The following is a 22,370-nucleotide window of genomic DNA, read 5'->3' on the forward strand; positions in this document are numbered from 1 at the left end:
ATTGATTATCTTTCAGCATGATTTCCATTGCGAGACCTTCGGTCCTGCGAGCGGCGCGGTCGCAGCTCTACCCGTCGCGGGCTGTCCACGAGACCCGATTTTCGGCATTCGCGCGACTCCTGTCGACTCTCGCAGTCCTGGAACAGCGAAATGGCAAGCTCCAGCCATCATCTCTCTCTGCGATTGCGGCGGCACAGAAGCTCGGCGGCTCGATAACGGGGTTCGTTGCAGGCAGCGGCGTCAAAGCGACTGCAGCTGCTGAGGCGGCCAAGATCAAGGGCCTGGAGAAAGTCGTGGCGGTGGAGAATGACGCATACGAGAAGGTATCGCTTTAGAGAGGGGGTGTTTAAGGAATTGATAAGCTGACTGGATTGTCGTCGCATCTTTACAGGGTCTGCCTGAGAATTTCGCTCCTCTTCTCGTCGAAAACATCAAGAAGGGCGGCTATACCCATGTGATTGCTGGACACTCGGCATTCGGGAAGAACCTTTTGCCCCGTGTGGCCGCGCTGTTGGATGTCCAGCAGGTCTCGGATATCACGGCCATTGAGAGCGAAGACAGTATGTTGAGGTTTTAGAGACGGGTTGAAAATTTGCGGAGCTGACAATTGAGTCAACCAGCTTTTGTGCGTCCGATCTACGCTGGAAATGCCATCCTCACGGTCCAGTCAGAGGACCCCATCAAGGTGATCACCGTTCGAGGCACGGCCTTCCAGGGTGCTGAGACCGAAGGCGGCTCCGCCGAGATTGTGGACGGAGCAGACCCCCAGGCTCCTTCTCCTACGGAATGGGTATCTGAGGATCTTGCCAAGTCGGATCGTCCGGACCTGGCGACGGCATCCCGTGTCGTGTCGGGTGGTCGTGGTCTGAAGTCGAAGGAGGATTTCGACCGACTCATCCCTCCGCTGGCAGATGCCCTGGGCGCAGCGATCGGCGCGTCTCGTGCCGCCGTCGACAGCGGATTCGCAGACAACAGTCTGCAGGTTGGCCAGACGGGGAAGAACGTTGCTCCTCAGCTGTACCTGTGCGCTGGTATCTCGGGGGCCATTCAACATCTGGCGGGAATGAAGGACAGCAAGGTGATTGCGGCGATCAACAAGGACCCCGAGGCGCCTATTTTCCAGGTGGCCGATGTGGGACTGGTGGGCGATCTGTTCGAGAAAGTGCCCGAGTTGACGGAAAAGCTGAAGAAATAGATAATAGATATATACGTTTGTTCATTTTGTACCATGAATGGATTGTTATGGTGGTAGCACGTCTCTTCAAACTTTAGGAAACAGGACAGTCAGTGTGTCTTTATATCTTTTGCGTTCTGTCATTGCGTAATCAGTCGCATTGCACCGGTAGTAGCGACTGAGTATGCCAAAGAGATAATAGTAATAGACTAAATCTCGCCAGATATCTAATAATATATCCTTATAACCTACTATTGTTTTGACTAGAAATTTACTGGTGACTTTCTTGCCATTAATGCCTTGTGTATTCTTTTTCAAGGCCTCCTTGCAAGAAGTTCCTTTTAGGAGGTATGTATTGGGTTAGAATATCGGACTTGAAATTAAAAAAAATAACCGAAAGAGGTAAAACGATAGCATGGAAAAGAAAGTACCTAAAGTAGGATAAAAAAACTATAGTACAAGATAGAAAAAAAAATAAATAAAGCAAGTACCAAACGTACAGAGTTAACAAACAAATAATACCTCAAAGAGCTCTCACTATTATCTAAATAGATATTTATCTATATGAAGAGTCGAAATGACCCGCAGTAACCGGTTAGGAGGCATCTATCTCAACTAAAGTTGACAATGTATATAAATATAAATAAATATAGCGGAGTGTCAGTGTCAGGGACACATTAATTAATACGTAGAAGAGGAGAGGGTATGAGGGCTAAGACGCAGCAGAATCGATACGATAGCAGAACAAGATCCTGCTCGCATGTCACTATTACCTACCTATGTAGTCTTTCATACTATCCAGCTGGACTGGAGCTTACTAATTAATAACAGCGATGTTGTTTGTCATCATAGCTAAGGTGACAGGGTCAATACCGAAGAAATGACTGACTCATTTCTTAACCCTTTTCGAACCTTGATTAATAGCTCTACTAGTACTGTTGTCACTGATTACCTATCTCAATTGATGAATGAATGAATGAATGAATGACTCTGGGTCTCAATTGATATCTATCAATGTCCTGCCCCACTCCACCTCAGTCAGACTCAGTAAAAAGCGGGGGAAGGGGTGGGGAGAGGCGCGTCTTCGAAGACAGAGAGAGAGGAGGACCTTGAGTGTTTGATGAGCTAGATGCCCGTGCTGTTCCAATCAGAACAATTTCGCCATGAGGAGATTTTATTTCTATTATTTAGGCAAAAGCATACAATACGGGTATCTCCTCATTTCTATAGGACAGACTTGACGTGATCCAGGCAGAGGTCACTCGTCCTCGTATTTGATTTTGATTATCAATCAATCAATCAGTGAACTACATGTTGTCAGATAATTTAGGCGCATGATGGACATAATCAAACTGAGCAAACCGAGCAAACATTCCTTCCTCGCGTAGTGCGGGATCTTTGCTCTGTTAGCTTTCTTCTAGGCTATCAAGTTATTGATGCCTAGGGTTGAAGAGTGATCCCTGTAGGTACCTTAGAAGCCGATGTTATCCAATCCCGTGGGATTGGGATACACTATGTGCTATGTGCCTAGGCTGGCAGGTTGATGGGTGACGTCAGTAGCAACTATCCAAAGACTAGCTGAGTAGGCTGAGTAACTGACTAGTTATCTCTTCCCTTGTATACTTGAATCGAAATAGTTTCTTTTCTCTAGACCGAAAAAAAATCTTTCAATTCTTCTCTCCGAAGATTGACTGCAATTGCAACTGCAACTGTAACTGTTCAGTGGCAAGTATACTCTGTAAACAAAAGGAAAAAAAGAGGAGAAGTGTCTAGAATTATCGACCCATATTATTGCCTCTTCAATGTCGCAGATGTAGTAGTAGACTGTTGCTAAAAATTTTGTATACATAGCCACAGGGCTGAGTGTCGGAGTTCGGAGTCGGAGTTCGGACTGGACAAACTTTCGCCTAGGTACGGAGTAAACAGCAAGCTATTCCGAAGGCGTCTCTCCGACTCGGAATAGCTGTCACGGCCAACTACCTACGGAGTAGATGGACGATCTACAGCATCGGCTTAGTATCGAATAAACTTAGATTTATTTTTTGTGGCTTAACTGTGATGAATCATGGTGAGAATAAGACTCGTATTCAAGGATTATTCTTATTGAGTCATCTTCTGTACAGAGAGAGCCATTAGGAAGACGTTGAGTACGAGCTCGTAGATGTTAGTTAGGTCTGCTGACAGTCTGACACTACTCATGCATGTTTGCATGCAAACCTGGTAGCCTGACTGCCTGAGTCATGAGATGAGCTCGAGTCTTCGAATGGAACGCGCAGGGCTGAGCACGTAGCTAATATTAGACTTGTTGCATGCAAATTCTAGACAATCCTTGTTTCTTATGTGCAGACGTCACGCGCTCTCTCGATTGGACGAGACAAATGACGCGTTGCACGGTGACTTGCACCTTGTACGGAGTACTTGGTATGGAGTATTTTTTTTTCGCGATGTTTGATGTCTTCGGCATCCCCACTTGCCGACACGGAGTACTTTGTGTCGGAGTAAAGGACTGAAGTCTGGAACAGAGAATCGACGGCAGAGCCGATCCCGAAAGGCTGCAAGGCTGCAAAACATCACAGAATGCGTCTGCTCGCTACGTCTATTGGCTCGGCGTTCTTAGTCGGAGTCAGCCATGCGAGAAAGCCAACGATACTCCGACCGGTCGGAATGCCACCTACCCAATCGGGACCCCGGCAGGCTTCACGCCCTGTACGAGGATGCTCGTGGGCCTTAGATGCTGCCTGGGCTGTGCTTGACGTCTCTAGACAAGAGTGGGTCGTGAACAATTTTGCCATTGCCATACGGAGCATCATGTGTAGACAGGAGTGTCTATATAAACGAGGTGAAGCCTCGAGGATGGACTCTCTGTTTCGCTACCATCAATCAGTTGACTGAGACATCAATCACCACAATCACTTGCAAAGAGTCGAACACCGTGCAACCTCTCAAGACTTGAACTAAGACCTACCTCCCTCATCTGAACTCGACATCCTCCTCCTTCACCTCCAAATCCATCAACAAAGCCAAAGTCTACTTCAAGACACTTCCATGATGTGGGGCATCGAGGCATCTCCGGCCGCTCGACGCGAGTACCTCGCCGAGATGAAGCAGATGGAGCTGGCAGCGAAGCAGCGCAAGGAGCAGAAGAGGAACAAGAGCATCAGCAGCACCAGCTCCGCCTCCACTCGCAGCAGCCTGTCCACCGCCAGCACGCTGAAGAAGCCGTTCAACTTGTCGTCCAAGGGGACGACGGGCCGAAAGGACAAGCTTCGCTTCTTTGAGGCGTTGACGACGGTTCTTCCTCTGAAATAAATGCGAAACCCTGACTTGAAATTCACGTTTCGTTTCGTTTCGAATGAATCGACCGGCGAGCAGTCATTAATACTCTCGAATCATCGACAAACAAGAAAACAAACCACAAAAACGAGCATCGAACGAACCGTCCATACGACATGCCTACGCAAGATACCATTTTCGTCTCTTCTCCTCCCTCTTCCTCTTCTTCTCATGAACAAAAATCGATCGATCAATCAATCCTTCACGACTGGATAGATAGACGACTGGGATACGGAGTTTGGGTTACGGTTGATTTGTTGTTGTCATTGATACCAAAAAAGCATCGATACCAAAAAAGTTGGCGGTGTTTTTCTTTTTCTCTTCTCTCTTGAGATTGATTGTGTGGGATTGAGCGAGCGAATGACAATGATATCCTATGTGTATTCATTGTTGGAAAATAATTAATTCGGGACTAGAGAGATGGACTGGATTGGCTTGACTGGATTTGATGTGAATGGAATTATACAAGTAATATAATAAATATAATAATGTCATTGGGATATCCTGTCGTCCTTTTCCTTCCTCCTTTCTTTCTTTCCTCCTTTAATGCTTCCACCTTCTCCAAATGTAGTTCTTGTAAACGATGTGCTACAGTATTTAATGTTCTAATCAGGCCTGCAAATACACCCCAATTAATGATAACATTAGTTATAGTCATTCATTCATTCATGATCCTAAACTTCGAAGCAGTAGAGTAGACTATACAGTTCAAGAAGTAGATATTTACTTACTTGCTAAGTCTCAATCAAAGGATCCTGGCAATCAGCTCAGCAAACACTGACTGTTAACTACACTACATACTACACAACAGTACAGAGTACATCGAACGTAGTATGCTTTAGCTAATCAAAAAAAAACACAATAGGGCTAAGGTAGTACCGTAGTAGGTACCTGACGATCCACCTAGTCTGGCCAGGCCTGGTCTGTGCACCTGCACATTGGAAGGTGACAGGTCGATGAAAATCTAAGACACACCTTATGTATACGGAATAAGATCCACTCCTTCGGTACGGAGTGGAGTATCCGTAGATCCATCCAGAACTATGAAGTAAGTACTCCGTATATGTACGGAGTACGCGGGCTCCAGTTCTTGGTGGACTTGCTCCATAAGATGCCGAATCTAACCGAGCTATTATGGAGTAGAGTGGCTAGCTAATTTGCACGACTGTCAATGCTCCATCAGCGTCAAGGAGCGGTCTAGGATTCTAGGGGATTATTATTATTACTATTATTATTATTATGGATTTATGTATTTAATATTAGGTAAACGGACAGTAAGCAAGTAAGTAACCTTAGACGAAAAAAAATTCAAGGTAACATATCCGATGTATGTACTGTACAGTAGTCTGTACGGAGAACATGTAGTTGGTATACTACTGAGAATAAGAACACTATTAATGTCTAGGTGACTGAATATGTGCAGTATATACCTAGCATGATCGAATGGACGATCAGTGGAATAATGAGAAAAGAATATTTAATGTCAATTGCTGTTGTTGAGTGAGGGACAACAATATTTCGGTTTGTGTTGGAGCTACTGCGAGGTGATGTATAGACATTATTACATGCAAGATGCAAGTCTCTATGGTGAGATATCGAAATGGGTTGTCTTTTTTAACAAGTTTCCTTCGCGAATACCCATAAAGCCGTCCTGTTAGAGGATTTCATATACTTGAGTAAATCGTATTAACTATATACTCACTAGCCCTAAACTCTCGCTGAAAGACTTGGTAAAAAACTAGACTAGACAATCCATCACTTCATCACGCTATATACATATAGTCATTAAGAGCACTCTTAAAGGCAGTCATAGTTCAGCCAGCAACTCGCTCATGGAGATCGGCTTCCGAACAGCATTCGAGAAGCCCTCGTGATACGTAACCCAGACTCTCCGTTCAATCTTCTGTCCGTCGGATTTTCTCTTCTGCGGACGGTTACCCGCATCTTTTGCCGGTGCGGGCGACGCTTCGTTGATGATTCTTCCGAAGAAATCGCGTTTGACCCCATGGTCATCCCGCGATGACTTGGCAGAATCATTATCCTTGTCCTCATCGCCGTTGCCTTTCTTCCTCGACTTGCCCGAGTCACCACCATATTTCGACTGAGAAGCTTCGGACTGCTTTTTCAGTGCCTCTTTGCGGTACTCCTGGTCTAGAACTTGGCGGACCGCATAACGGATCGGCGCGGAGCTACCAGATTCAAGTTCCGTGCCCTTGATTTTCGAGAAGCTGACAAGTGCATCAAGAGGCCTGTTATACGACTACGTCAGCTATGTACCACTGCAATCCACGCATCTTATACTTACGGTTCCATTCTGTAGATCCACCCACCGTGGGCACCGTTTTCGTTCTCCACTCGCGCCTTTTCAAACGTCACGCCTAGTCCGCTCATGACTCTGACCGCGGAACGTATCAAGGCACGCTCACTTTCCTTTCGAACACTGGCTACACTGTTCTGCTCTCCACTGCCTCGGACGACAACTGGTTTCACGTCTGGCGACAGCATCCGTACCAGATTAGGAATGAGCTCAGTGACCACGCAGTCCGTTGAGCGGAAAAGTCTCATCAGAGAGGCAGAAAAGGACGCCTGAAAGCCAGTGACAATTGAACGATTCTGTTTCTGAGCCTCAAATGCCGCGAAATCCGCCTTCGGTCCTGAGAAAGGATGCTCGTCCTCATTCTCGTCCTCGTCAAGGTCATTCTTATCCTTGAGGCCCCTATCCTGTGTAGCACTGGCGAAAAGGTGGTGAAATGCCACAACTGACTGGCTGAGATACGAGTTCAACTCCCAGTCTTGGTTCGAGAATACCCTCGACGATATCATATCGTGAAAATGAAGCCAGTCGTAAGCCGCATTGGGTTTGGATAAAAACGTATCATCTTGATAGGTCTGAGTCGGGTAAACGGCGAAGCACTCTGTAATGCAGCGGTCGTACTCGCCGCTGGTGTCAACCATTTCCCGCAGTCGGTTAATAGCATGGCGCTTCCGAAGGTCTGCTACTCCTACAGGAGTCTTTCCTTGCTCCCCGGTAAAAGGATCTCGGAAAGATTCAGAACCCACGGGGGCATCTGGAAAGCCTGCACCATCCATAAAGACCCGATCAACGATTTCACGAACTCCTCCCCTCCCGAGACCTCTGGAAGACCCATCTTGAGAATCATCCAATATGTTCTGTTCCAACCAAGTTTTGGTGAGCCGAGGAATCGAGGGAGAGCAAGTGGCTCTGAGCTTATGAGCTACCCATTCGGCCGCAACAAGAACGCTTCGTATATCTCCTTCTCCAATTCCGCGATTCAGTAGCCCGCGGTCCTTCCTGCCGTTCAAGCCCCAAGTTGCTTCGCACAGTCTCCTTACGCCGTCACCATCGTAAGGAATCCCCTCTCTCTCCAGTATGTTTTTCATGCGCTGGACTACGTTTTCCAGCGGAACTTGCCGTACGTGGATGATCTCGGCGATTTTCGCGGTCCTGAGCGGTCGTAAACTGGGATGATAAATGTCGTTGCATATGAGAATGAGAGGACGTAACAGCCGAAAATCATCGCCTTTCTTCTTTCGCCGGGTTGTAGAGCTCTGGCCGCTAGATCGACTTGAGTTCTTCTGGTCCAGCTGGACAAGATCAATTAATGCTTTGATGAACCCTCCTTCTCCACTTGTCCCAGATCCACCGACAACACCATCAACTTCATCCACGACTACGCACACAGGGCGAGCTGTCTTGCGAAGCTTCTCCCCGTCGGCCTCGAAGTTCACGCTTTTCACATTTTCAGTGCCCACCGCGTCTCTAATCCGGCCTTTGACGACATCTTTACTTCTATCGTCGCTAGCATTGATCTCCAGGACCTCATAGCCCGCCTGTTTGGCACAGACATGTGCTAGAGTTGTCTTTCCAAGGCCTGGGGGTCCAGTCAACAATAGAACCTTTCGATGGGACCGTTCACTATCTTCGTTCCCTTGTCTTGCTTGCTTGTGCTTGGCTAAACCAGGAAATACGATGGGATCCCATCCCTTGAGCCATCGCAGAACTGCCCTGTGAGTCCGTTCGTCGCCAATGAGGTCGGCGAACTTTCGAGCACGGTACTTCTCTGTCCACATGGAATTAGACGCCTTTTTCCCATGGCGATCTGGAAGCGGCGTCTCGATTGATGGCTGAATAACGTCGCGATTAGATGTTTGCAAGGAAGTGTCGCGTTTAGTTTCCTTTGCAGCCTCATCTAGAAGTCTGTGTATCTCGATACCATAGTAACTTCTCTGAGCTTTCCCAGGAGCGGTGGTTGAACGACTGGCAACAAGTCTCTCGTACGTGACGGGAGAGGAGACATCTCTGGTCCGCACACTATGCACTTTCCCGGAGCATGTCTTGATGCAGACAGTATCTCTCGTCTGACGTGAGTGACGATGGACATCGGACGACGAGGGCATCGAATTAACGCCAGGGCCAGAGGCCTGGGAGGATAGAAGTTGTAAAGGTGAGGGCGCACTAGAAACCGCTGCATGTTGGCTGGGCGGGTTTTCCTGTAAAAGCGCAAACTCGCTCTTCAAGTGCGCATCCCGCAGGGCCTCGAGCTCGTCATCGTCATCATCATCATCCTCGACAAATCCACCAATTGTTTTCTGCCTTTTTGGCTCCTTCGATGTTGCGGGATCTTCAAGCTTTCTTTTCTGGACCTCCGTCGGGGGAGATGAGCTCGGGGGATAGGCAACTGGAGAGGATATGAACGGCATCGTCGCAATTGGGGGCGTCGACGGTATGAGGGAGTCTGATCCGAGCATAGAAAGAGTTTTGTTTGGTTGGAGATTCTGGGACTTGGTTGGAGTAACTAGAGAGGGTTAAAGTTAGATGCATCTTACGGGCTGTACAATGCCCAAGGGACTTGCACACCAGGTTGGACGTCGTCGTCGCTCCGAAAGACGTCTGAGAGATTCCAAGCACGATGTTGGATCACGACTCCCTTGCGACGATTCTCGTGGGCCGTCTCTAGACGTTGTAGATACAATGCCTCGATGTCGTCGGAGAAGGACTCGGATGGCGCGGTATCAGGGAGCTCTGAATGGAAATACAAAGCCGGGTCGAAAGAGGATGGCACTTGTGGAGGCGAATTATTTGCCATCAAAAGAATAGATCCTAATTGACATCACTGACAAGTGCTACATCTGGTAAACGTGGAGACTTGTATCATCAATTGGGGGGTTATCAGTTAGGCGCTTAGACGCGACCACGCGTTGGACGCGTTGAGGCGCTGCGTTGCTGCATTGATTACATAATACTGCTGATGTGTTGTGGCTGGTGGGCTTGGCGTTGTGGCGAACGAGCAACCCGATCGGGCAAGCGCCAAAGTCGCCGCGCGAGTTTTCGGGGGACAAGCATCGCATCCAACCCGTGCGTGTTCGCGACCGTCAAGAACATCAACCACGCCAACTCCAGTTTCCGTCCCAGAGCATTTCTTTGAGCTTGGTTGTGTATCTCACAGGTGTGAACTAGATTGCAACCCTAGTCGTGGCGCGTTCTAGAGTGCACACGCGCCTGGTCCTCTAAGGAGCGTTGTCTCGGCAGACGGACAAGGCGCCTGTTTCCATCGTCCGTGACCAAAGATCCATCTCAACCCTGACGCGCCAGTATGGATGACAAGCCTGTCGTCATGAGTGGAGCTGGCGATGATGGCCAGGCCCCTGTAGCTGCTCAAGATGTGCCTGGTGAGTCCGGCAATGCATCCGGTGCGTTCTCCCTTGGATGATCTGGTGCTGTCCAGCCCTGTGCATGCGTGCATGCTGACATTGGTGGATATTATTATAGCGTCACAGTCGCGCCAGGGATCACCTGTAAAGAAGAGCGAGAATTCCGGTGTTTCAGATAACCCCATGGACGCTCCCGCATCCCCGAGACCTCAGGTGGAAAATGCAGAGCCCGAGGATGAGGAAATGGGCGGCACGGAGACCGATGGGAAGAAGGAGAATGGTGCCGCAGAAGAGCATGCGGAGGGCTCACAGCAAGCAGCGGATGGTGCTGCTGATGAGCAGTCGGCGCAGGCGAAGTCGTCACTCGAGGCTTCCGCGCGCTCTCATCTCGTTAATCAGACCCATGCCATCATTCTCCCCAGTTATTCGACATGGTTTGATATGCATTCCATTCACCCCATCGAGAAGAAGGCGATGGCAGAGTTTTTCAACGGTCGCAACCGAAGCAAGACCCCCGCAGTCTACAAAGATTACCGAGATTTCATGATCAATACTTACCGCCTTAATCCGCTTGAGTATCTAACGGTGACTGCTTGCCGGCGCAATCTCGCTGGAGATGTGTGCGCTATTATGCGAGTCCACTCCTTCCTTGAGCAGTGGGGTTTGATCAACTATCAAGTACGTGCAGCTGAATCCTGTCTGATGAGTTCTCGCTGACCTGTTTCGTAGGTTGACCCTGCAACACGCCCATCGAGCATCGGGCCTCCTTTTACTGGTCATTTCCGCGTCATCGCCGATACCCCTCGCGGACTGCACCCATTCCAACCTGGACCTAATACTGTCGTAACCCAGGGAAAGCCGTTAGCAGCGACCGAACGGGCAGCTTCTGCAACTCCTGCCAATAAACAGGACCTGAATCTCGAGATCCGTCGTAATATCTACGACGACAAAGGAAAAGAGGTCACACCGGCTGAAGACAAAGAAAAACAGACGAATGGAGAAACGGCTGCTACGAACGGAGAAGCTGCGACGAAAGCGATGGAAAGTGCGATTAAAGAGCCGCGGAAGACCTTCAACTGCTTTTCATGCGGCATTGATTGCACTCGTCTACGCTTCCATTATGCAAAATCCGCTCCTGTCTCGTCTAACCCTAATGCTCCAGACACGAAATACGACTTGTGCCCCAACTGTTTCCTGCAAGGCAGGATGCCGTCCAGCCACAACGCGTCAGACTTTATTAAGCTGGAGGAGAAGCAGCACACGAACATTCCTGACAAGGACGCACCATGGTCGGATTCGGAGCTTGTGCTGCTCCTTGAAGGGTTGGAGAACTTCGATGACGACTGGGAGCAGATTGCCAAACATGTTGGAACCAGGACAAAGGAAGAATGTGTTATGAAATTCCTCCAGTTGGAGATTGAAGACAAATACCTCGAAGATCTCCCACGCACTAGCGATGGGCGGGCACCTGGAGGACGAGAGCCAGTCAATCAGCTGGAGAACCCGGTCCTGTCGGTAGTTGCCTTCCTGGCGCAGATGGCCGAGCCGGCGGTGGCAGCGGCGGCAGCAGGACGTTCCGTTGAAGAGATTCGACAGGAACTTCGGCGTCAAATTGGCAGGGACGGAGATAAATCCCAGGACAAAGGGAAAGGAAAGGAAGGAGAAGCGACGAAAGCCGAGGATTCGATGGATATCGATAGTACCCGTGAGGGAGACTCTGCAGCTGCGGCAACGGGTGGGACGTCCAAGAAGCGCGAGTCGCTCGCGACGGTTGCTCTCGGCACCGCCGCAGCTCGTGCCGGTGCGCTTGCCTCGCACGAAGAGCGCGAGATGACCCGCTTGGTCTCCGCTGCCGTTAACGTCACTCTTCAGAAGTTTGAAATCAAACTGGCTCAGTTTAATGAGATGGAAGAGATCATCGAGGCAGAGCGGCGAGAGCTGGAGCAGGCTCGTCGGCAGCTCTTCCTCGACCGATTGGCGTTCAAGAAGAGGGTCAAGGAAGTGCAGGATGCGTTGCAGGCGGCGAGTCTGAAAGGCCCCGGTGAGGAGATGAACGGTTTACTCTCCGGTGCTGCCACCACAGGTCTTGATAACCGCTTCCAGTTCCAGCCTCTGAATGCTGACGCAAATGGGGTCCAACCGTTGAGTGCAGAACCTGGTGCAGATTACAGGAACCTTGAGCTGTAGGGAGTGAGAAGGGTGTAGGTTGTTATTGCTGGGTTTTTGTGGTTTTATTGAGCTATGCGAGGTCCCTCCGAAGTGCTTTTTTTATTTCCGATTCATGTGTTGTACAAATATGCAAAAGGGTGAGTGTGGACATGGGGCCTTGAAAACAAAAAGAAGAAGTGCCGGAATATCTCGGTCGCTAGATCCAGGAATCTACCATGGTGATTTCTTCTCACAGGCAGGCAGGCAGGCGCAAATCGTGGGGAGTTATGAAGCTAAATGTGTTTTATTATTATGTTTGCGTGTTATTCATCTAGGTATGAGTAATCCAATTATTTTGACTTCCTTTTTTTTTGACCTGAGGATTCTCCTCTACTGCTTCGCTTTGCTCTGTAGCATATTTTCTGGAGCAGTTGTAGGTAGTATGTATGCACATGTGTATTTAAATGTCCCTCGATAATTCTGTCCGTAATATGAATGTCCATTACAGGTATTAGTTATCAAGTACAATGCATGCAATTATAATACAAACACATTGATACATCATGGTGACAAACATCTGTCAAGAATCGAATTTTTTGGGTGTGGATTCGGAGGTAAATCTTCTTCGAAGGAAAAGGTTCACCCGCCGTCGTCGGAGTCCTCCTGTTGTGCTGCTGAACCATGAGGGCTGCTTTCATGGCCTGATGATAGAGGTAGATGAGTGTCTTCATGCTCACGCGCATCCTCTTCCATTTTGACCTCAACGACAGGACGTTCCTCAGACTCGGTCATATCAGCGGCTTCCATTTCAGTTTCAGCTTCGGCTTCGGCTTCAGCTTCAGCTTCAATCTCAGCCTCAGATCCAGCCTCAACCTCAACGTCAGCCTCAGCTTCAGAATCGGGAGCTTCCTCGTAATGCGATTCCTCGCCGAGTTCTCCGTCGCTCGTGTCCAGCATATTGGCATCGTCATCGTCATCGTCATCGTTATGACTTTGTTCTTGCACAGAGCTCCTCCTCAATTCACGCCGCGATGACCGTGTAAACGGCGTAGGATTCTCAAGGCGGCGTCGTTTCCTGCGATTCTCAGCCAGCTCTTCATTGATGGCGCTCAGGCTCCGCCCGTACTCTTCCCATTCGCTTCGGTAAAGCGTACGCTCCCTCCAGTCAACGAGGTCTTCTTTCCGCTTGCGCCCAGCGACGGGCTTCGGCGGCGCAGCGGCGTGGTCGTCTTCTGTCTTGATTATCGGCGGAAACGTATCCATCAGGGGACACTGGAGGAGTTCCCGGATGCGGAGTTCCTCGTCTCGACTCCTTTGCTGGTCAATATACTCCGTGTAGATGTCCTCTTCGTCTGCGTGAGCTTCCTCGTCGAACACGGAGCTGGCTAGCGAGTGAGTTGAACGTGGGGACGGCGGTGGTGATGATTCATCGTCGTCGTCTTCTTCCACATATTCATCCTCTTCATCGTCAATGGGATCGTCGTCATCTTCGTCGATCTCTTCGTCATCATGCTCCTCCTTCTCATCATTCTGATTCATACGTTGACGAGAGGCGCTCCGTTCACGAGACTTTGAGAAAAGGCGCCGTCCAGACAGAGCATCCTCAACCTCATCATAACCCATGTAAACTGCCTTCCACCCCTTCTTGTGGCGGATATCGGCAACCTCGAGATTGCATCGGCGCGCAAGGCCCACCCAAAAATCAAAGCTGTTGTGCTTCATATTCAAGACATCTAAGGCCGCTCTGACGTCTCGGGGCTTCACATTCTTCACCTTGTGATAGCTGACGTTGCGGATCCTTGACATGGCGAAGAAAAGCGTTGACTGGACGATGCGTCGGGTGATGCTGACCGTAAGGGCGTAGAAATCCGCAAACGCATCGGCTGTGAGCGATGGCGATTCGTCTTTGAAGGCGATATTGACCCAGTTGTCTTCGAATCTTGAACCACCGAAGTTCATAAAGAACCTCTCAGACAGTTGAATCCACCTCTTGATGTTTAGTAAGCTCGCAGTGAGAAAGATGCTTGATTCTGGCGGCGGACTGTCATGTGAAGCCATCAGTTGTTCAACTTGTCTGGCTTTGTCGCCATCGATGATCCAAAAATCTCCGTGCTTTTTCGTTCCGGCCTTGTCGTCGGCTTCTTGCTCCTTTAAGGCTACATATTCCGAGAACTCGTCCAAGGCCAGACAGCATTCGTCGCTGATTTCTGCGGCAGCTGGGATGTCAAGTAAAGTAGTAGATCGGTGGTGCCGCTCATGGAGCTGCTGGAGTTCCGAGCCTTTGTGAAGAAGCTTGAGGTATTCCTGGACCTCTAACTCAGATTTCGACGGAATCGCATCTGCAATCTCGCGGATGGCATTCTTCCCCTTCCGCGCTAGTAGATTGAAGAACATCTCCCTTTCGTAGATGTTCCACGTGACGACCCCGAGTTGGTAGCAGACGCGGGGATTGTATTCGAATTCCAGCGACTCAAAGGCTGGCGGCGAGAGATCGTCGACTGCTTCCCTGAGGATAGCACGGTATGCATCTGCTGCTGCAGCTGTCAACCCTTTTCGGCGGATTGCACGGAGCCTGGAACTGGCCGTTTGAGACGCCCTCGAGAGAGTCGCAGAGGGGTCATTTTCTTCATCCTGCTCCGGTGAGGAAGACTGCCTCAGTCGTGAAAGAGACGAACCAGATCTTTCAGGCGGACTTCTCGCATCAGAATCTGATACCTCGTCGTCTTCGTCTGGCTCGTACAGACTGGTCGTGCTCATATCAAAGTCTTGGATCTGCAGGTCTTCCGCGGCAGAACCACGAAAGATGTCAAAACTGGCTGATGGAACATTACAAAATCACATAAAGTATGAATCAGCAACCGCAAGATTTTCAAAGCAAGGAAGCTTATCTTGTGCTCATCGGCCCTGCAGCTCGTATCTCGCTGATCAACGTTTTCCAGAGAAATTATTACTGTCCGATAAGATTCGTGTTTGCACTGTTTGCTTCCACTCCGCCGCGTTTGCCTGTCGATCCATCGAAAGTCCGACAAGCCATGACGCGATGTCGCTCGCATGGAGGTCTTGACGCGAAGATGGGGCTTGCGACCACTCTCGCAGGGCTTTCGGAGGCTTTTTCAAGCCCGGAGAAGCGTCCAGCTGCACCTCCGACCATGCCGCTTTACTTCTACAAGCTCTACGAGCTCCTACGCTCAACCGCGGTCACCGGACGGTGAGCCGTCAACAGGAATCCGACTTCGACAATACCAGGAAGAATGTATTCAGTCTGTTCTCGATCACATCGCCAAAGGCCACAAGCGCCTTGGTGTGTCCCTGGCCACCGGCTCAGGAAAAACGGTTTGTTCGCATCTACGGAGCTACTATGTCTTGCTGACTGCTAACGATCGCCGGTTCAGGTTATCTTTACACAGCTAATCGGACGCATTCCTCCGCGCAATGGCACTGCAGACCAGTCGCTGATCATCGTCCATCGAAAAGAGCTTGTCGAGCAGGCGGCGCATCACTGCCGTCTCGCGTACCCGGATAAAATGGTGGAAATCGAGATGGCCAACAACAAGGCGTCTGGAGCGGCCGACATAACCATCGCTTCGATCCAGACCTTGCTGTCGAAAGATCGGATCAAGAAATTCGATCCCGACAGGTTCAAGCTCGTTCTGGTTGACGAAGCGCATCATATCGTTTCGCCGTCTTACCGCGAGGCACTGGGGCATTTTGGCCTGAACCAAGCTTCTGAGAACTCTCCAACCCTCGTCGGGGTTTCTGCGACGTTCTTCCGATTCGACGGCCTGAAGCTGGGCGCCGCTATTGATCATATCGTCTATCACAAAGACTATGTTGACATGATTGGGGAGAAGTGGCTCGCGGATGCCGTGTTCACCACGGTCAAGTCCGAGGCCGATCTGTCGCGCGTCCGCAAGGACAAATTCGGTGACTTTGCAATTGGACAGCTATCAGAAGCCGTCAATACACAAACGACGAACAATATCACTGTGCGGGCGTGGCTGGCAAATGCGAGTGATCGCCGATCGACCTTGGTCTTTTGTGTAGACACTGAACATGTAAGGCGGCTTACCGATACGTTCAGAGAGCATGGGATCGACGCACGGTATATAACGGCATCGACGCCGACTCATGTGCGCAATGAGCAGCTGCAGGCATTCAAGAACCAAGAATTCCCCGTGTTGCTCAACTGTGGTCTCTTCACTGAGGGAACGGACATCCCGAATGTCGATTGCGTGCTTCTTGCTCGGCCAACAAGGTCGAAGAGCCTGTTGATCCAGATGATAGGACGGGGCCTTCGACTTTATCCCGGGAAGAAGAACTGCCATATCATTGACATGGTCGCGACACTGAAGACGGGAGTCATTTCTACACCGACGCTGTTCGGACTCGACCCGGATGAGGTTCTGAACAAGTCGAGTGTGAAGGATCTGGAAGCAATGAGGGATAAAAAAGCAGAATATCTCTCCGGCGTTTCATATAGCAGCCCCGAGCTAGGGGAGGAAGACGTCAATGTCACGTTTACCAAGTACGACAGCATATTCGACCTGCTCAGTGACAGGAGATCCGACCAGCACATCCGGTCGCTCAGCAAGAACGCGTGGGTGCGAGTCGACGAGCACCGCTACGTGCTGGCCGGGAAGACCAGCTGGATGACGATCGACAGGGACGGCAGCGAGTCGGAAGGGCTCTTTGTGGTGCGATTAGTGCAGAAATTCGAGGACGAGGAGACGGGGCGACCAGTGCATACACGGCCACGGGTGGTTGCGCGTGCCCCGGATCTGGAGCAAGCCGTGCACGCGGCCGACACGTTCGCCAGCAGCCATTTCAACGAGTACGCCATCGCGGCGTTGCAGCCCTGGCGGAAGTTGCCCGCCACGCAGGCGCAGCTCGATTTCCTGAACAAGAAGCGTCTGCGCCAGCAGGATCTGAAACCGGGGGAGCTGACCAGGGGGCAGGCGGCGGACATCATCACCAAGCTGAGGTTCGGCACGAAGAAGCGGTATGAGTCGGAGCGGAAGAAGAGAGAGCGCGAGGAAGCGGCGCGGTTGGAGTTTGAGGAGCTGCGCAGGAGGGGGGATGTGAAGGTTGGACCTGTCGAGAATTGATAGACTTGCTGTATATAATAATGTATATTACGATATATGTATAGTTCATTCTTACCATCATTATCAGTCATTGCTGCAATTCTCTACAACTATTATTTATCTGTTCTTAGTATATGTACTTTATCTATACAGAGGACATAAATACTATTACCTACATGGCCTAGGTATATGTAAATGTAGATAGCAGGGAGCTACCTCAGAGAGAAGGATTATCAATTCCATGACTTAGATTGCCGTGACGTTACATAAATTCTAGATAAAACAATACTAGACTATGAAGATATACTAGATATGGCAGGGGTTAGTTGCTCTCCTAATATATTATTATTATTATTATTATTATCATCTAGGTGTATATCCTCATGATATCCATTAAAATGTGCGGCAAGTGGACTGTAAAATATGTACTGAAAGAAAATTTGGAAAAGATATGCATAAGAGCAGCAGTCAGGGCTTTAATAACCGTAAAGAGAAGTAAGCCGGAGATCTCACAGCTTGAGAAATAATGAATTAAAAGGCTGAGACGTTAATACAAGCCAATAAAGGCCCAAAATGGAAGTGTTAGAGGTCGAAATTGCACTCACAGAAGAATTCCACATTATGTGAAACATTCTAAAATCAGACTTAAAAGCTCAAATGGACTTCCAATGCCCGAAAACATGCAGGGCCAGAACTATGAAAGATCCAGGAACCCGGAGACGGAACCTAATGACCCATGGCTGACTCTGCGGAGATAAGAGGTTCACCAGATTTTCATTTTCCATTTTAGAACTCTTAGACCTCGGAGCTGGAACAGTTGATATCCGGCAAATATTCTCTATGATTTGAAAACTCTCCTTTCCCATTGTGAGGGTTTGAGAAGGCTTATGATTTATTCTATATCCTTGTGGACCCATGCGATGCTAGATGCTTATTATTAAGCCAACCGACCGAATAAGAGATTCCTTTTCCGGCGCAGAGGTCAAGAATTCGTGCTGCTGAAGTGTCAGTGTGGTGCGACTAATAAACAGTATATATATATATCTTACATTAGCTAATCCATCCCATGACCATTTTAAGAAACAGTGGAATAGAAAGTCCTCCATGGTCATTGCCTATTAACCTATATCATCTCTACTAAGCCGTTCGTCCGTCCATTTTTGCATGATCTTTACCTTTATGCAGCCGAGAACGGCACCATCACTCGGTAGAAAATATAGATGGCATCAATCAAAGTGTGCTGATCGTCAGGCTGTAAGTATGAGAATCCGACAACAGACAGAGACCACATACCAATTTTGACTTGGCCCGTTTGTGTCAACAAGATATTCAAATAATCCAGATAAACGTAGGCCAAGTTGTATGACGCTAAGAATGTCATTCCGTCGATAACCCGAAATGATCAGACTCAAGTCGTAAAAGCCGAGCCCAGGCAATTTTAACTCACCTTTGAAACAAGGCTGCCACCTGGCCTTCGGTAGGGATTATGGGACAATCTAAGATTTGAGCAACAGAGATGGAAACATATTTCGAGACCACATACCATTCTTTCTCGCATCGGAAGGACTACGGATATACAGCAGATTCTGGTGTCGTAAGATACGGACGTCTAGAATACAGCTCGTAGTATGTCGTAGCAGACGTCGTATTATGAATAGTTCTGTCAGGGTCTTCCTAACTGCCAGAATAGTGAATTTATCGGATTCCACAGCAAACTTTATGATATGAACGTCACAGAGTGGTTTCTTTCCATAGGAGGGAAATTTCCTTACCACTGACTTTTGACATTGTGTATAAGGCCGTTTCCACTAAGATATGGAAGTCTCACGATCTTCTCCATTTATAATGATCAACTAGCTATTTATATCACTTCTGAAGGAATTCATGCCAGAACTGGACGTTGCCAAGTCTGGAAACGACATCTGAATGGAGTCTTATTTCAACTATTTGGTAAGGTGTCAATTCCGGACCAGATGAAAGATCAGATTGATTTCGCACTCCAAGGATTAAGTGGAATTGGATGACTTGGGTAGCATTGAAACAAGAGCTTGCGACAACATCAGATTGAACGCCAGGATATCCCCGTCAAGCTTAAACACACAAAAAGCCTTTGTTTGCAACACTGTCTCCCATTTTGTGGCATAGTAAGCAGCTTTTGGCTATGTCTTCTAGATTAACAAAAGAAGAAACATAAAGTGCCTTTGCTTATTTCCACGTGATGTTAGAACCAGAACTTAGAAACGATTTCTCCTCAAGATCCGGATATCTCTACCAGAGGCTCGAGTCTGCCAACTTTCTTAAGAGAGCGTAAGAGCCGGACAGGGACATTTAAAGTGAAAGGAAACTAAATGTGGCGGCTTACTGCCTCGAAGAACAGACTAAAGGGGTTGGACAGAGAAAGATATGGAGGTGACTCTGGCACAAACAACGCCAAAATCAAACCATTTGTCAGGAAAAAGAGGCCAATATACCACGGCAGGATGTCTAAGACAGAGCTCAACAGGCTAAAATTTGAAATCTGTGAAATGCTGAGCATGTTATTTTGAAGACCTTTCTATCTTTGTATCTACTACCTGGTGATGAACTACCACAGCCCCAAGAGATATCGGAAAAAGAAAATATATTATTTGTTCTATACCTAGCTGAAATTCCATCAAAGATCATGTACCTTATTTTAATTCCTATCAAATACTTCTCGCACATAAAGAAATAGGGCATTATAGTGGTATTAGACACATTATCAGGGTTAGGGTTACTAATGGCTCGCCATACTGAGGAACACCACGTAGAAAGCGGAACTAGTGTGATTAGTGTCGTTGGTGCAGAACTCAGCCTCAAGAAGATATCGGGTTAAACGCTCGTAATCAGATGGCGCTTCACGCTCTTTCTTAAAAATGGTTATAACTTAGGTCATATTCGGACTTGCAATGAAGAGACTTTTGAGTAATATCTAGGAGTAATCTGTTAGTATGTACATTATTTAATCCTCGCCCCCTAAGTCCAAAGATGGGCAGTATGACATGGTCCATTCATAGTTTGCAAAAAAAAAAAGAACAAGCGTCGAATAGAGACGAAAATTATGTAGGACTCATCGCGTTTGGGATATCATCACGCATACATAGCTCATTCGTCAAAAGTAAGAGACTTGAAGCACCAGCACCAGCTATTTTGGGCGGCGTCTCAGCCAGGCGCGCTTAGTGAGTCTCAAACAATGCGAATCTGCCTTAGGTGTCACTTGTGATGCTTTGCACCACAGTTCATACTTGTGTAATACATTTGATTAGGTAATGGGCATGTAGAAAGACAAACACTTTGCCTTGTTTCCTGAAGGTTTGGTTTGTCAAGCCCCCCTGAGCTTGTTTCTCCTGGATCATTAATCTGTCTACGTGGAAGACAAGTGTGAGAAGGCAGCTTGTGATAATTATTTGTCTCTACAGAGTTTATTAAATTGGAGCATTGTATATTTTATATGAGGATTTTTTTGGCGGTCTCCCACTAGGAATGTCAAGGACTGATCGGCTGACGCCAAAAATATGCTCTGCACCGAAACTCCGGCTTGTGCAAAAACTGCCCTGTCTGCTGCTAGGAGGCAGTCAAGGAAAACGCTGTATGCCCAGAGATCGCTGCTGACCGAATGCGCGCTATACGCCGAAATATTGCTGTACGCCGAAAAAATCGCTGCACGCCCAAAATTGGCTGCCCGCCAAACACACGCTGTGTGCCCAGGGCCCGCTCATGCCGAAGAATCGTTGCACACCGAAAATTCGCTTCTGGCTGAAAACAAGCTCTATGCCCAAAAATTGCTGCACGCCGGAAAATTGCTGTGAATCCAAAAACCGCTCTGCGGCCAAATGGCTGGTAGGATGGCGGATAAGATGGCGGACAGCATTGGCACACGCCGGAAATTCGCTGTGCACCAGAAAAACACTGCAGAACATACATATGAGCCAAATTGGCTTATCGCCGATTTCTGGCTTGCAGCAAATTTCTGGTACTGGAGAGCGGTCGCAAAGTCTAGATGCTTACTACACCCTTATTTGTCCACCAAGAAGCTAAGATGATATGACATCCTCAAACTTGTGAGGAAAATCCTGAGAGGCGCAATGGTCATAACTTTTTTAACATTGCGTGGCGCGAAGCAAATATCCAAGGCATTTTTACTGGAGGTTATTCTTCTGGTGAAAGTAATGGAGTGATGCTCAAAGTAAGGGAACCATTGACGTCAAGGCCGTTTCTATTGGCTATGCTGAATATTTTCACTATCTCCATTTTGGTTTAAACTATGTGCATAGAGACGGAAAAGAGCTAGCTGACCCGCAGGGGCAGAGGAAGGCCGCAGAGTGCTTGTGTGAGCCTTGACGGTCCCAGTTTCGACTTCTCCTGGTCTGATCGCGCCGCCCTAAGATTCAGTCATGTGACTGAAGGACGACTAGACATTTATGCTCACCTGAGCGCCAACCCTCTTTCTTCGCGCTTCCATTGTGCTCCTCCAGCGTCAGTAAAAATGGCACCATCAGAAGGCCACTTTCAGCATACCGCCCTCTACACTTTTTGAAAGGCTGCCCTAGGGCCACGCTTTTCAAAATAAGGCGTAACATCGAGTCATTCTGTTCTCTTCCTCCCCCTCTGCTCTCTCGTTCTTTCCTGCCAATCGACGGCGGCCAAACTGGCGGAATATACCTAGTGCTAACAACGGGGCCACTGGCATGTGAATTTTTGATCAAAGATATCAACATTGTCTTGACTGGCTATTGTAGTCCTTCTGAGTTGCTTTGTCTGCCACCGTTTCCCTCTCTTTCCCTTGAGGGGCATCTCATGACTTGATCTCGCCGGATATGGTGAGGACGACCTGCGCAAGCAGAACGCGAACCATGCCGATGGACCGAGCTGCTTGGCGGAACGTTCACTTCTACGAAGCTTCCACGGGAGAAATGTTAGGAGGAATTACCAAAATGGCT

General features: G+C 48.5%; 5 protein-coding genes across 5 annotated transcripts; 3 read left to right on the forward strand and 2 right to left on the reverse strand.

Moving 5' to 3' along the window:
* Window positions 1-17: 17 nt before the first annotated feature.
* On the forward strand, window positions 18-1,195 carry T310_3328 (Electron transfer flavoprotein alpha subunit; the record flags this gene model as incomplete). The annotated part of the gene is made up of 3 exons (XM_013473804.1): window positions 18-323; window positions 392-560; window positions 621-1,195. The coding sequence occupies 3 exons, from the start codon at window positions 18-20 to the stop codon at window positions 1,193-1,195; spliced, it is 1,050 nt and encodes a 349-aa protein (XP_013329258.1).
* Window positions 1,196-6,314: 5,119 nt separating this feature from the next.
* T310_3329 (Sister chromatid cohesion factor (Chl12)) lies at window positions 6,315-9,615 on the reverse strand (the record flags this gene model as incomplete). Its single annotated transcript, XM_013473805.1, has 3 exons — window positions 6,315-6,735; window positions 6,813-9,324; window positions 9,387-9,615. 3 exons carry the CDS (start codon window positions 9,613-9,615, stop codon window positions 6,315-6,317), a joined length of 3,162 nt encoding a protein of 1,053 aa, XP_013329259.1.
* Window positions 9,616-10,122: 507 nt separating this feature from the next.
* On the forward strand, window positions 10,123-12,367 carry T310_3330 (RSC complex subunit (RSC8); the record flags this gene model as incomplete). Its single annotated transcript, XM_013473806.1, has 3 exons — window positions 10,123-10,198; window positions 10,299-10,858; window positions 10,910-12,367. 3 exons carry the CDS (start codon window positions 10,123-10,125, stop codon window positions 12,365-12,367), a joined length of 2,094 nt encoding a protein of 697 aa, XP_013329260.1.
* A 600-nt stretch (window positions 12,368-12,967) lies between these two features.
* On the reverse strand, window positions 12,968-15,085 carry T310_3331 (uncharacterized protein; the record flags this gene model as incomplete). Its single annotated transcript, XM_013473807.1, has 1 exon — window positions 12,968-15,085. The coding sequence occupies one exon, from the start codon at window positions 15,083-15,085 to the stop codon at window positions 12,968-12,970; it is 2,118 nt and encodes a 705-aa protein (XP_013329261.1).
* Window positions 15,086-15,360: 275 nt separating this feature from the next.
* On the forward strand, window positions 15,361-18,170 carry T310_3332 (Uncharacterized protein; the record flags this gene model as incomplete). Its single annotated transcript, XM_013473808.1, has 8 exons — window positions 15,361-15,536; window positions 15,575-15,629; window positions 15,721-17,327; window positions 17,478-17,548; window positions 17,598-17,603; window positions 17,690-17,733; window positions 17,784-17,907; window positions 18,001-18,170. The coding sequence occupies 8 exons, from the start codon at window positions 15,361-15,363 to the stop codon at window positions 18,168-18,170; spliced, it is 2,253 nt and encodes a 750-aa protein (XP_013329262.1).
* Between the last annotated feature and the right edge of the window lie 4,200 nt (window positions 18,171-22,370).

Source organism: Rasamsonia emersonii (assembly GCF_000968595.1).
Source record: "Rasamsonia emersonii CBS 393.64 chromosome Unknown ctg1118621760063, whole genome shotgun sequence".
In the NCBI taxonomy this organism is placed as follows: domain Eukaryota; kingdom Fungi; phylum Ascomycota; class Eurotiomycetes; order Eurotiales; family Trichocomaceae; genus Rasamsonia; species Rasamsonia emersonii.